This window comes from Erythrolamprus reginae, chromosome 2, assembly GCF_031021105.1.
Source record: "Erythrolamprus reginae isolate rEryReg1 chromosome 2, rEryReg1.hap1, whole genome shotgun sequence".
Taxonomy (NCBI): Eukaryota; Metazoa; Chordata; class Lepidosauria; order Squamata; family Dipsadidae; genus Erythrolamprus; species Erythrolamprus reginae.
In genome coordinates, this window is record NC_091951.1 from 161,298,767 (window position 1) to 161,312,846 (window position 14,080).

General features: G+C 41.7%; 1 protein-coding gene across 1 annotated transcript in view; it reads right to left on the reverse strand.

Annotated features, from left to right (window-relative positions):
- Nucleotides 1–1,023: 1,023 nt before the first annotated feature.
- Nucleotides 1,024–14,080, reverse strand: part of KIF19 (kinesin family member 19) — a 59,302-nt gene continuing 46,245 nt past the window's right edge. The window contains exons 16-20 of the mRNA XM_070740231.1: nucleotides 11,433–11,538; nucleotides 10,747–10,843; nucleotides 8,958–9,358; nucleotides 5,421–5,580; nucleotides 1,024–4,079 (exon numbers count right to left, since the gene is read on the reverse strand). Coding sequence (XP_070596332.1) covers nucleotides 3,925–4,079; nucleotides 5,421–5,580; nucleotides 8,958–9,358; nucleotides 10,747–10,843; nucleotides 11,433–11,538 — 919 coding nt within the window. The 3' untranslated portion in view covers nucleotides 1,024–3,924. The remainder of the gene's footprint in view (nucleotides 4,080–5,420; nucleotides 5,581–8,957; nucleotides 9,359–10,746; nucleotides 10,844–11,432; nucleotides 11,539–14,080) is intronic.

Genomic DNA, 14,080 nt, shown 5'->3' on the forward strand with positions numbered 1-14,080 from the left:
AGACTTTTACTATTAGCCTTACCACGTGTGAATCGGTGGTGTATTTGTTGACTGCTGGTTTTACAGTTGACAGTCAGTTCTAAAAGGCAGAAGTTACCCACTCTTTCAATGTCTTCATTGTTGGTTCTAGGGATAGTTGTACGTGTTATCATGTTTGATGATTTTAAAAAAAATCATTCTTTCATTATGTTCCTTGGCTTTCATTACTAGAGGTCCTTTTCCCTTGTCTACCTTTAGAGTAATGCCATCAGCACTGCACTTGAATTTCAAAATCATGCTCACCTTCTTCAATTCAGCCTCTCCTGAGATATATTCAACATGTAAGTTGATTAAATAAGGAGAGAATATACAGCTTTGTCTGTTCCAGTCTTTAAGTCAGACTTCCCTTACGTACCATCTGGATTGTGGCTTCCTGCCCTATATATAAGTTTTACATTTGGGATTCTTATTTTTCTAAAGATCTCCCACAGCTTCATATGGTCAACACAGCTGAGGGTCTTTCTGAAACACATTGACCTTCTTGGAATTGTTCGGTTTCCCCAAAAATCCAGCAATAATACCTTTCCAGGGAAAAAAAGGCTGAATATCTGGCAATTCCCTTTCCACGTACAGGTTCAATATGTGTTGGATGATCCTAAGTATTATATTGCTAGCATGAGAAACTAAGAATATAGACACACTGTTAATTCTCCTTTCTTTTGTAGACTGTATATTTTCAATTTGTTAGCCACTGGGTCATTCCCTAGGATTTGCTGGCACACTTTGGTAGAACATTTACAGTACTAATTCTTCTTTGCCGGCATTATTTCTGCCAATACTGCACTAATTGCAGAAGCCTTCTGATTTGGTAATGACAACAATGCAAAAACCAACTTTATCTTTAGCGTTAGAGGTGGTTTTTTTTGTAAAATCAGAATATCTTCTAGCAATAATATTATTATTTAGTCAGTAAATGACCAGCAACGTAAAATAATAAATAGGAAACAGGAGACAACAAATATAACCAGGATCAACAAAAAGAAATAAGTACAATTATATATTGGCAACTATAAAGTAAATCAAATATGGTACACTTCCATTACAATAATATTTATTTATTTACCTAACATTAATAAATCTAATGTAGTAAAGTTATACCCTAAACTAAATGTCCTCTAAATTTTTTTAAAAAAATAACTGAATAAGATGTTGATGAAAAGAGAAGTCTTTATTTCTTTAATTGGCTTTGCCTTATTAGGAGCATAAAATGTAACTATTGCATGAATGGTGGATTAGAATTGAGTCTTCTAAGATGTGTTGGATGTTGACAACCTTAGTACAGTGGTACATCTACTTAAGAACTTTTCTAGATAAGAACCATGTGTTCAATATTTTTTTGCCTCTTCTTAAGAACCATTTTCTACTTAAGAACCCGAGCCCAGAAAAATTTCCCAGGAAATTTGAGAACGGCACGAAGGCCCAGTCAGTTTCCGGCCATTCCCCCTTTAATCCTGGCCATCTCAGGCTTTTCTGGGCTGCCAGAGGAGCCTTTCAGTGGCGCTTAAGGAGGCTTTGGCAGTCCAGAGCGAATGAAGCATTTTCCTTTCTCTGGGCGCTTGGAGAGAGAATAAACCTCTGCCAGCGCCCAGAGAAAAGAAACACTCCCTTCACTCTGGGCAGCCCAGAGCGAACGGAGCATTTTCCTTTCTCTGGGTGCTTGGAGAGGGAACAAACCACTTTGCTGTGGGGACTGCCTCGGGCTGCCTCCCATACACTTGGGACAGGTTGCCTCCCAGAGTATTTGGGCATGGAAAGGCAAAAGGGGGCGCTTTGCCCAAGCCAGATCAATTCAGCTCCAGCCAAACTGAGGAGTCACCACACTGGTGAAGAAAAGGCGCCGGCTACAAAGCGAGCGAGGAGAGCCCTTCAGCATGGGAAGGAAGAGGAAGCAGGTAGCAGCCCCCACCGCCGCCTTTTGGTCAAAGGAGTGGGAGGTTCTCCCCTCTCGCCCACCTGGTTTCTCACTTTGGCGCAGTGCTTGGGAGGCAGCCTCGCGCCAGGTTTTCAGAGAGTGGCGGCATACAAATCTAATAAATTATTATTATTATTATTATGGGAGGCGCATTCTCCTCCTTGCCACCTCAGAGTGCCTCTTTTTTTTAAAGCCTTAAAATTTTGGATTTTTTTGATTCCCCTCATCTCACTTTCTTCCTTCAGCAGTGACTCTCCTCCTCCTCCTCTTCTTCTTCCTCCTCCTCCCACCCAAATTCTGAGCTTTTATTTCTTTCCTAATGGGTTTGCACACATTATTTGCTTTTACATTGATTCCTATGGGAAAAATTGCTTCTACTTAAGAACTTTTCTACTTAAGAACCTGGTCACGGAATGAATTAAGTTCTTAAGTAGAGGTACCAGTGTATGCAGAATTTCAGAAGTTCCATCTTTGATCTTACTTGAACCAGTTACTGTTGTTTCTTAAACATGCACATGCAAATTTGAGAGCTGGAAGATTTCTTGGACAATTTTGTTTTCTGTGTCTGTTTTTAATGTCTTTATTTGCATAGTTGTAATACTGCTCCTTGTCTCTTCTTGCTGATCTTTAAATTTTATTTTATTTTATTCCCTCTTGACACCTTCATCTTTGGTGTCTTTATCCAATTCCAGACCATTTCAATTCACTGATGTGTAAGACATCAGTATGTAGTTGAGCCATTTAATCTTTTACTATGTTAAGTTCCCCTGTGTTCGTGGCTTCTCAAATTCCATGTTTCCACTGTAATCTTGCCTTTAGCACAGCCTATGTGACTGGTACCCAGTGAACTTGGTGACCGAATCTAAATACCATCCTAGCAAATGCAACGCAAGAAGGGATAGTGGTGGGTGGCTAATAGAGAAAGGTAAACAAGACTCAATTGGGGAAAAATGAAGTCAGGTTTAAAAAAATAAATAAATAAATAGAAAAGTTGGAATGACAAAAGCAGCCGGATCCTGTGGGGGAAATCTACATTCATTAGAATTAGGCAGAAAACAATCTAGACTGGGATTAAAAAAGATCTCAAAACCCGTGCAAGATTGCTGTAAGCAGATCTTTGTGATGGCATAATATGAAGCATCAAGCATATTGCAAGAAGGGAGCCCTTGCAACAAAAGCTATAAGAGACTGGGAGGATTCTGGAAATACTCTGATGCTGGTATTGGATGCTGTTTGCTGTCCCACTTTACTTACAGACAGAGATACAAAAGGCAACATTTGGGATTCCATCACATACTTTTTATAAAATCTACTTGCTAAAAAAAAGCATCCAGCCCAGTTAACAGGATCATGTAAAAGTCCGAGTAACCTCAAAGGTAAGTATATCCCAGTCATGAAACTAAGGATGATGTTTGATTGACAACAGCCCCCTTAGTAGAGGATCACAGCCATATGCAGACATACTGTGTTTTCAAATGCTGTCCACAAACCTTTCCCTCTGAAGGTCATTGTAGAAATGTGCTAATTAAATATATTGATATTATTTACCTTAGAATGATGCAAAAGTACACCAAATGCACACAGCATATCATCTTATTGCCAGGTTATACCAATGCTGTGGCACTGTGTCCTCTTCTAACACACAGTTTAAAAACTAAAGAGTTGTGCTTGCACAATAACCAACCTTCCACATCTATCTTGGTATTACCGCAGTGGATATATCTGGGGATAGCCTTCCGTGTACCCATCCAGACAACTACTCATTTCAACTGGAGGGGATCTAGTCTGGAGATTAAAAGTTGTTTTGTGGCTAGAAAATCCTCTTGGCAGCAACACTGCAACCGATCGGGCAAGCTTTTCGGCCTTCCATTCAAGTTAGCTATTTCCCTCTAATGCCTTTAGCCACAATGGCCAGACTGGCCATCAAATGCACCTCCCTGGAGCATCTCAACTTCCCTGTGTCCCTTCAGAGCTTAGCATCGCCGGTTCTTCCCATCTTTGCCAGGAGGGTTCGTCCCATTCACTGTGACATAGTTCAAGCGTGGCGGGTACTGACTGGGCTGGCTTATTTTCTTGGAGATGCCACTTTGATGGGAAGCAACAGAAAGAGAGGATGCCTCGCTGGGACCTGAAGGAATAAAACCAATGAGGGTTTGTACATGGCTACATCACAGGCTGGAAAATAACTGCACAGTCCCTTGTCATTCCTTAGGCTGAACTTCAGTACAGCTGTGCCATCCCCAAAACCAACCAACCAACCAACCAACCAACCAACCAACCAACCAACCAACCAACCAACCAACCCACAAGATCATATGCTGCAACGTCCTGCCTGTCGGCGACTACTTCAGCTTCAACCATAACAACACAAGAGCACACAACAGATTTAAACTTAATATTAACCGCTCCAAACTTGACTGTAAAAAATATGACTTCAGTAACCGAGTTGTCAAAGCGTGGAACTCATTACCGGACTCCATAGTGTCATCCCCAAACCCCCAACACTTTACCCTTAGATTATCTACAGTTGACCTATCCAGATTCCTAAGAGGTCAGTAAGGGGCGAGTACAAGTGCACTAGAGTGCCTTCCGTCCCCTGTCCTATTGCTCTCCTATATCTCCTATACCTTTCCTCTATTCCTATATCTCTTCTTCTATTCTTTCATTGATATGTTCTATTCCTATATCTTCTTTTCTATTATTTCTTAGGTATATTTTACTATGAGTATCTCCTCTATAACCTTCATCATGTATTTTACTATGTGTATATAGATATATACCCACTAAAACCCTCATTGTGTATTGGACAAAATAAATAAATAAATAAATAAATAAATAAATCATTCATTCATTTATCTATTTTTTTTTTATTTTTTTATTTTCTCTCTCCTTCCTTCCCTTCCTTTCTCTCTTTCTCTCATTCTTTTTTCTTTCTCTCTTTCTCTCATTCTCTCATTCTCTCTTTCTCTCATTCTCTTTTTCTTTCTTTCTTTCTCTCTCTCTCTTTTCCTTCCTTCCTTCCTTCCTTCCTCCCCTCCCTCCCTCCTCTCTTTCTTTTGCACGTCTCTCTCTTCAAGTCATTTCTGACAACTGGACTAGTCCCTGCAAAAAAAATTTGACCAATGTTTTCATGAGTGGTTTGCTATTATCTAATATTGAAAAAAAACAGCGACTGAACCCAAGTCACACATCTGGCTGGTACCTAAAGCAGAACTATAACTTAAGGTCTCTCAAATTCTACTATTGACCACTGCACTGCTACAGCTGGCTTTCTGTCTTCAAAGGCAAGCTAGTAATGATTCCAGACACATTGCTATAACGTAAAAGAGGTAGATCAAGTATGTGCAACTGCAGGACAGACATATTATGTAAGGTGGTGACGTTCAAATTCTCTGCTGCAGTCAACAGAGACTTTGCTCCATTGAGGCGCAATAACAGAGAATTGTGATTTCGGCTGATGCTGGCATACCTGAGGAAGGCTGGGCTTGTAGAAGCTTCACCCTGGACAACTGCACGGCAGCTCGTCCAATGCTACGGATATTGTGCATCCCTCCTGCTGCCATTATCTTGTGCTCAGAACTGCTTTCCAGGGGATGTCGTCGAGAGGCATTGTTTTTGGGACCCTGGAGCTGTCGGTGGGCAAGAGATGAAAACACGGGTACAGAGGATATTTGAGGGATAAGGAAACTCATTCATTTATTCATTCATTCATTCATTTATTTATTATTTATTAATTGGATTTGTATGCCGCCTCTCTCCGAGGATTCGGGGTGGCTCACAACATATCAAAGAAAACATAACAATACATCTGGATCCAATTAATGTAATTAAACAACCTAAAAGTTCTAATATAATTAAAACATCCATTACCATTCACTCCGTGGAACACACTAAAACACTCATTGGTCAGGGGAGAAGATCTAATGACCCCAGGCCTGGCAGCAAAGATGAGTCTTTAAACTTTTTTGGAAGGCAAGGAGGGTGGGGGCAGTGCGGACCTCTGGGGGGAGTTGATTCCAGAGGGCCAGGCCCCCCGCAGAGAAGGCTCTTCCCCTAGATCCCGCCATATGACATTGTCTGGTTGATGGGACCCTGAGGAGGCCAACTCTGTGGGACCTGACCGGACGCTGGGATTCGTGCGGCAGAAGGCGGTCTTGGAGGTTATTGGGTCCGATGCCATGTAGGGCTTTGTAGGTCATAACCAACACTTTGAATTGTGTCCGGAAACTAATCGGCAGCCAACGCACTCCGCGGAATGCTGGTGAAATATGGGTATGCCTTGAAAGGCCCATAACCGCTTGCGCGGCTGCATTTTGGATGATTTAATTTAATTTAATTTAATTTATTGGATTTGTATGCCCCCCCCCCCGCAGACCCCATCATGAATTATTAAAGCACAGCTTAGGATCCATACACCAAGGGACACCACTGAATTTCTTCTAAGCAGTTTGATTTATGGTTCCCCACCTATAAACAGAACGTTAGACAAACTGAAGCAGACTACTTGCACCATTCAATATAAACTCGGAGAACTCCTAGGAAGGACCTGTCTTAACACTCTTCCTTCCGACCAAGCTATCTAAACTTAACTGTCTCTTGTTCCTCTGGAATGCAACCCCTCCATCCCAGGAATTCAGACTATGTTCCACCACACATTTTGCAAGGAAGATTTGAGTGGGAGGATTTAGTACCAGCTGTGCCAGTCATGTACTCTGAAAGACCACTTTTTCTGATTTGGTATAGAAAGGAAAAGTGGTGGACTTTTCTTGTACAGAAGCAGAGGTGGTGTCCTGCCAGTTTGGACCAGTTTGGGTGAATCTGTAGTGGCGACTGTGGTCTCCCCACCCGCCCGGACATAATGCCGTCCTATTTAGCCACATTTTCATGGTTGTGCAGTTGCATGGAAGGCGCATGCGCAAGTAAAATGCATGTGGAGAGCCAGAGTGGCACAGCAGGTAGAGTGCTGTACTGCATGCCACTGAAGCTGACTGTAGGTCTGTAGGTCAGCGGTTCAAATGTCATCACTGGTTCAAGGGTGACTCAGCCTTCCATTCTTCCGAGGTGGGTAAAATGAGGACCCAGATTGTGGGGGCAATATGCTGGCTCTGTTAAAAAGTGCTATTGCTAACATGTTGTAAGCTGCCCTGCATCTAAGGAGAAGGGCGGCATAAAAATTGAATGAATGAATGAATGAATGAATGAATGAATGAATGAATGAATGAATGAATGAATAAATGTACAGCAGGCTGTGCACAGGTCTGGAGGTAGTGTGTGTGATTGTGCGCATACTAACATTTGTGAACTGTTAGGGAAAGTGGTAAGTGAATACCACTCCTGTGAAGGCATTCCTGATTTGCTTCTTCCATAGTGATGGGCTGCCAAAATTTTTACTGCCACTGTGGGCATGGCTTATTTTGTGGGTATGGTTTGATAGTCATGTGACCAGGTAGGAGTGACTTGACAATCATGTGACCGGGGGTGGCTTAAAGGTCATGTGACAGGTGGGGGTGGCTTACCAACCAAGATAAGTTTTCAAATAGGTGCTTGGACTCTTTTTTCAGTTGATTAAGTCACACTATTTGAATAGTCACAAAAAGACAAATGATAGACAGCATTATTTGTTGAGAAGCACAGTAACATTTTAAGGTTTTGTACTGAACCCACAAGGTTCAGTATGATAACAGATTAGGCAAGTAGCTCAATTTTCTTTAATTGCTATAAAAGTTCATTTCTAGATAATGATTTAAAGAATTTAAGCGTTTATGGGTAAAAACATACTATTTAATTATTTCCTATTTTAAAAGTAATCAAGGATCAAACTAAGACACTAGAGAAGGAAGGAAAATAAAAAAAAACTATTAAGTATTTAATAAATAGTGCATAAACTTACTACCATCACTGCTTCCCCCCTTGTAGGGGCAACAGATCATCACTGATTAGCCCCATCCAGTTGATTTTACTAAGGACTGTGAGGGATATACTGTACATTAAGAATTCTATTAGGGAACCAGTTTGGAAGAAGTTTTTCTATAGTTCCCATGCTTCTGATTTTGCGCCGCTGTGCTTTCAACAGCATTCATACTTGTCATTTATAGTTCCCAAAGTTCCCTATGCTGATCTCAGGAGAACTGTAGCTAGGGAAGGGGCAACATTCACTGCACTCACTGATTGCACTAATAATTCATTAATGCAGGTTCTGAGATCTCAGAATTGAGGGGGGCCTCACGTGAGCTTCTGCAGCCTGCCTTTAGGCGAAAACCGAAGAAGCCAATTATCTCTTTGGACATTTAATCAGGAGTTTATTAGGGGAAATAATTAGCTCAGGGAACTGGATAGCATCACCGTAGTGGGACAAGAGTTTGCTCAAAGGCTTCCTAACTGGACTTTGAAGACAGCAGCAGAAACCCAGCACTGGAATTCTGATGCAGCCTGCTGGTGAATTTCTACATAGAATAGAATAGAATAGAATAGAATTCTTTATTGTGTGATTGGACATACAAGGAATCACTTATGCCTGATTATAGCAGAAGCAACCTGATGGGAGTTATCTTTTGTTAGAATATTTGTGAACTGGGAGAGCCATGTTAAGAAGGTTAGCCAATAAATAGGCATAGCAACTAAGTCAGCCAATGGGAGCTAACCACATCTGAGTCTGTGCAGCGAATCGAAACGGAACTTAAGCTCAAGGCTGGGCGTGGCTCCAGGTCCACTCTCTGCACTCTCTCTCTGAACTCTGCTGAAATGAAACTAACTGTTCTCTGCTGTCTGTAACTGCCTGAAGAAGAACTCTGTTAATGGTATTGTAAATTCATCTGTTACTATGTTTATAAAGAAGTTTATGAATCCAGCTGAATCAGTCATCTGTGTGTGCTTCTGGTTTTGATTTTTTGCAACAAACTTTGATATCTTTGGCCCTTGGTGGGAAACCACCAAGATACTGTCATTGGCTGTTCTGCTGTGAATCTTAATCTTAGTTAGTGATAGTGTTAGGATAGGGGAGACGTACCCTCTGGCCCGTAACCTCGAACGAGCGCGACCGCCGTCTCCTCCTCTTGGCCTCTAGTGATTCCTCCCTTTTCTCAAGTTTCTTGCTTCCCTTTTTGTTAACCCGGAGCCAGGGACCAAGGGAGCGTCTGGGGACGTGTCTCCCAAGAGCAGTATCCCCGGTGCTGCTCGACAGATTGTCCTCGCTGATGGCATGTTGCAGGCTGGGACTGGCGGGTGGGCAGAGCGCGGGGGTTTCCCGGCAGAGGGTATCCTCGCTTTCACTCAGAGAGTGGAGGGAGAGGTTGCTGAGCTCCTTGGTTGGCTTTAGCAGGTTCAGCCTGTCGGATTCCAGCACTCGTGAACGGCGCCGGGCAGCCTTCACCGCAATGTTTTTGATGCCGCTCACCATCTCCTTGTGCTCTGCCAGGGGTGGAAGCATGTGGCAAAATTAGAAGCTTTTCCTGGATTCTCTTTGCTAGAATGTCCCAATCCTACGTAGCTTCTGCTCTGGCAATCTCACACTACTTACCAGAGCTTAAAAAACTTTTGCCACACCCATCCTCGAATACAGCTCATCTGTTTGGAACCCATATCGCATCTCAGACATTAATACCCTTGAAAATGTCCAAAGATACTTCACCAGAAGAGCCCTTCACTCCTCCACTCGAAACAGAATACCCTATGAGACTAGACTTTCAAGCCTGGGCCTAGAAAGTTTAGAACTAAGATGCCTTAAACAAGATCTAAGTATTGCCCACAAGATCATATGCTGCAATGTCTTGCCTGTCGGTGACTACTTCAGCTTCAACCACAACAACACAAGAGCACACAACAGATTTAAACTTAATATTAACCGCTCCAAACTTGACTGTAAAATATATGACTTCAGTAACCGAGTTGTCGAAGCATGGAACTCATTACCGGACTCCATAGTGTCATCCCCAAACCCCCAATACTTTACCCTTAGATTATCTACGGTTGACCTATCCAGATTCCTAAGAGGTCAGTAAGGGGCGAATACAAGTGCACTAGAGTGCCTTCCATCCCCTCTCCTATTGCTCTCCTATATCTCCTATACCTTTCCTCTATTCCTATATCTCTTATTCTATTCTTTCATTGATATGTTCTATTACGATACCTTCTTATTTATTATTTCTTAGATATATTTTACTATGAGTACCTCCTCTATAACCTTCATCATGTATTTTATTATGTGTATATAGATATATACCCACTAAAACCCTCATTGTGTATTGGACAAAATAAATAAATAAATAAAATAAATAAAGTGTCAGCAGCCCAGCAGGAGAAAGGAAAGGGAAGAAAATGCCAGAAAGCTGCTTCCTGTCTTTTCAAAGTGGGTGGGAGGCCCTTATTGCATTGTCTTTTACTGATCTGATGGGTAACTGGAAATAATGAGGAGGCAATTAGAGTTCCCAGTAAGTCAATAGAATAGGGCTCAGCTGCAGACTGTTAGCAGTCTAACTACTCTTGGAGCTCCAGGAGGAAACACAGAACTTTTAAATATTTAATTATAGGATTTACATCCTGCCTTTATTTTGTACAACTCAAGGCAGTGTATCTAATGCTCCCGCCTATTATTCCCACATGAGCTGAGAGAGAGTGAGTGGCCCAAAGTTATCCAATTGGCTTTCAGGTTCGAGGGAAGACTAAAACCCATGATCTTCTGGTTCAAAGAAGTTATCCCAGTGATCCCAGTTAACTGGCATTTATGACCTTTTGGTTCTCAGCCTGGTACTTTAGCCACAATGGCTCTCAATAAATATCTAGCTTACGCTGTATCTCACCTCCGTGCATCAAGATGCCATCAGAACAGTGATCACTGCTGTCGGGGGAAGAATTCTGGTGACTGCCCAGGATAAGCAAACTCTCCTGGGGTGTATACTGTGAAAAAGAACAGAGGCAGGACATGTTAAATTATACAGAGCTTTCCCTGAATGTTATAGCTCAGTGATGGCGAACCTATGGCACGGGTGCCACAGGTGGCACGCGGAGCCATATCTGCTGGCACTCAAGCTGTTGCCCTAGCTCAGTTCCAGCGTGCATGCATATGCCAGCCAGATGATTTCTGGCTCACACAGAGGCTCTGGGAGGGTGTTTTTGGCTTCCAGAGAGCCTCCGGGGGGATAGGGGAGGGTGTTTTACCCTCCTCCGGCTCCAGGAAAGCCCTTGGAGCCTGGGGAGGGCAAAACAGGAGCCTACTGGGCCCACCAGAAGTTGGGAAGCAGGCAGTTTCCGACCTCCAGAGGGTCTCCGGGAGGGCGGGGGAAGGTGTTTTCGCCCTCCCAAGGCATTGAATAATGGGTGTGGGCACTCACGCATGCACGATAGTGTACATGCACGCTCTTTCGGCACCCGAGGGAAAAAAGATTCGCCATCACTGTTATAGCTACTCCCCTACTGTAGTGGTGAGATCATATTTGAAGCAAACCACCATAAACATCTCAGTACCCCTTTTCTCCACTCTTCATACCTCTTGACTGATCATGCCGTTGACATGGATAGGGGGCGGAGTCATCACTGCTGAATGCTTCATTTGCCGAGCCCGAGAACTCGCCTTGAACACCTGAACTGCTTCACTGTTGAGAAAAGATAGAGAAGTACCTGCTGATTCCAGCAGAGTAGTAGGCCTCACTTAGCTCCCAGCTCCCTTTTTAATGGGGTGCTGAGCCTCCACTCCAACAAATTGAACTGGCAAGACTGCTAAAAATCAATGGCAGCAGTGGTGGGAAGCAACCAGTGCAGTCAGGTGCTCCATCCAGGTAGGAAATTCCGGGATGTGCACACAAAACTGTGTGTCCCCTATGCGCGCACCCCCATGCGAGATTTGGCTTTTGCATTAAATCTTGTGTGAAGATGCTCGCGTGAGCGAGATTTTGGTGATTTTCACTGATTTTTTGCTTCTGCACGCACGGAAGCCAAATCTCGCGTCAACAGGCCACGTACACCCGCGACAACCTCAGAGGGCACACCGGTAGCGCTGAAGAAGAGCGACCCTTCACTGAATGGCAGGCTGATTTTTAAAGAGAAAACGCACAATAGCTGTGCTTATAAATTCTAACAAGGCTTGAAAGAAATAACTCTGAAAATAAAACCCCTATTCTGTATGTGTGTATCCTGATTGTGACTAAATGGGCTTGGGTGGTGTGTGTGTTTTAACCCATTCTCCCAACCTTCAAACAAGAGGAGTGGTCTTCGTGACAACCCATTTCAAGAGAAGTCGGGATGTAGCGAGAATCGCATTCGCACAAAATTGGAAAAAAGACAAAAACTTCTCGAACGCTATAATTGTAAAAAAAAAAGGTGCTAGAATGTGTAGAAATGAGTAAACTAACTATGGAAGTGAGAGAATGAGAAGAAACAGGGTACTATAAAATTTGGGATAGAGGGTATGATTGGCTCAAAAAGAAAAGTAAATATAATGTGTGACTTAGGATAGAAACATAGAAACATAGAAGACTGATGGCAGAAAAAAACCTCATGGTCCATCTAGTCTGCCCTTATACTACTTTCTGTATTTTATCTTAGGATGGATATATGTTTATCCCAGGCATGTTTAAATTCAGTTACTTTGGATTTACCAACCACATCTCCTGGAAGTTTGTTCCAAGGATCTACTACTCTTTCAGTAAAATAATATTTTCTCATGTTGCTTTTGATCTTTCCCCCAACTAGGATAAGAATGAAATGTTATAAGACAGGAAAAATGTGATAGATGTTACCTTAAATCTTAAAGGTTGCAAAATAATGTATATAATAGTATATAATTATTAGTTAATAGTTAATAATAGTTTTATCTTTACCTATTCAGGTAATAGGTAAAGATAAAAATCTTTAATAGGTAAAGATAAAAAATGTTTTATCTTTACCTATTAAAGGTAAATAGATAAAGATAAAAAAATGTTTAAGTATAAAACAATAGCCATAATTAGGAAAACATAGAATTGAGAAGGAGAATTCCAATGACGGAAAACTGTATTAGTGGAACTTTATTTTATGTATATGTGATTTGTATGTTTGTTTTTTATGTTGTTGCATTTTGGAAAATCTCAATAAAAATTATTTAAAAATTGTTAAGGAGCGTGTAGATCCCTTGAATTATCAAGGACATGCACAGGGGAAAACATGGGATTCCAACAGATATCCAGGAGATATGAGTAATTATTCAGTCATACAAGACAGATACATTAAAGTGTATAAAATAGTGTTTACTTTAGAAATAGTAGTCAATATCTCTCAATACAATGCTAATATTATAAGCCTGTCTTTGTCTTACATATCAGACGTACACTACAGCTTACAAATACATTAAACTACCATCAAATACACAGACATTACTATATCAGTTACAGTGAATCAGCAGAAAGAACAGAGACAGAAAATGATGCTTTCTGGCTCCCTCTTATGGCAATTTACAATACTACATCTTAAAGCTACAGTACTTCAATACATACAGGCATTCATTGTTTGCTTGTTTATATATTGAAAACCCAACTGTTGTGTACGTAGCATTAACATGCATATTGTGGGGATGCATATGGGTCAGTGTATGAATTGAAAAATAAGGAAAATATATTCAAGACAAAGTAAGAGAAGGGAGGCCGAGAGCAGTGATGGAGAGAACCATGAAAGAGAAAGACATGACATTTAAAAAAATGAAAGACAAAAGAGAGCGGAAATGCTTGTGGAAATTGGCACTCATTCTCTTAATTTGACTTTGGTTCCAGGAAGCCTTTCACTCCAGAGTTTTCAAAGACCCACGTTTCATACAGGTAGTCCTCAACTTATCAACAGTTCATTTAGTGACTATTCAAATTTACAACACCACTGAAAAAAGTGACTTATGAGCATTTTTCTATACTTATGACCATTGCAGCATCCTTGTGGTCATGTGATCAAAATTCAGATGCTTGGCAACCGACTCAGTTTATTTATGAAGGCTGCAGTGTCCCTGGGACGAGGAGACTCCTTCTGCGACCTTCCTACAAACAAAGCCAATGGGGAAGCCTCATTCACTTAACAACCCTGTTACTAACTTCACAGCGAATCACTTAACAACTGGCAAGAAATGTTGTAAAATGGGACTGAACTCACTTAAGAGCCCTTCCACTTGGCAACATA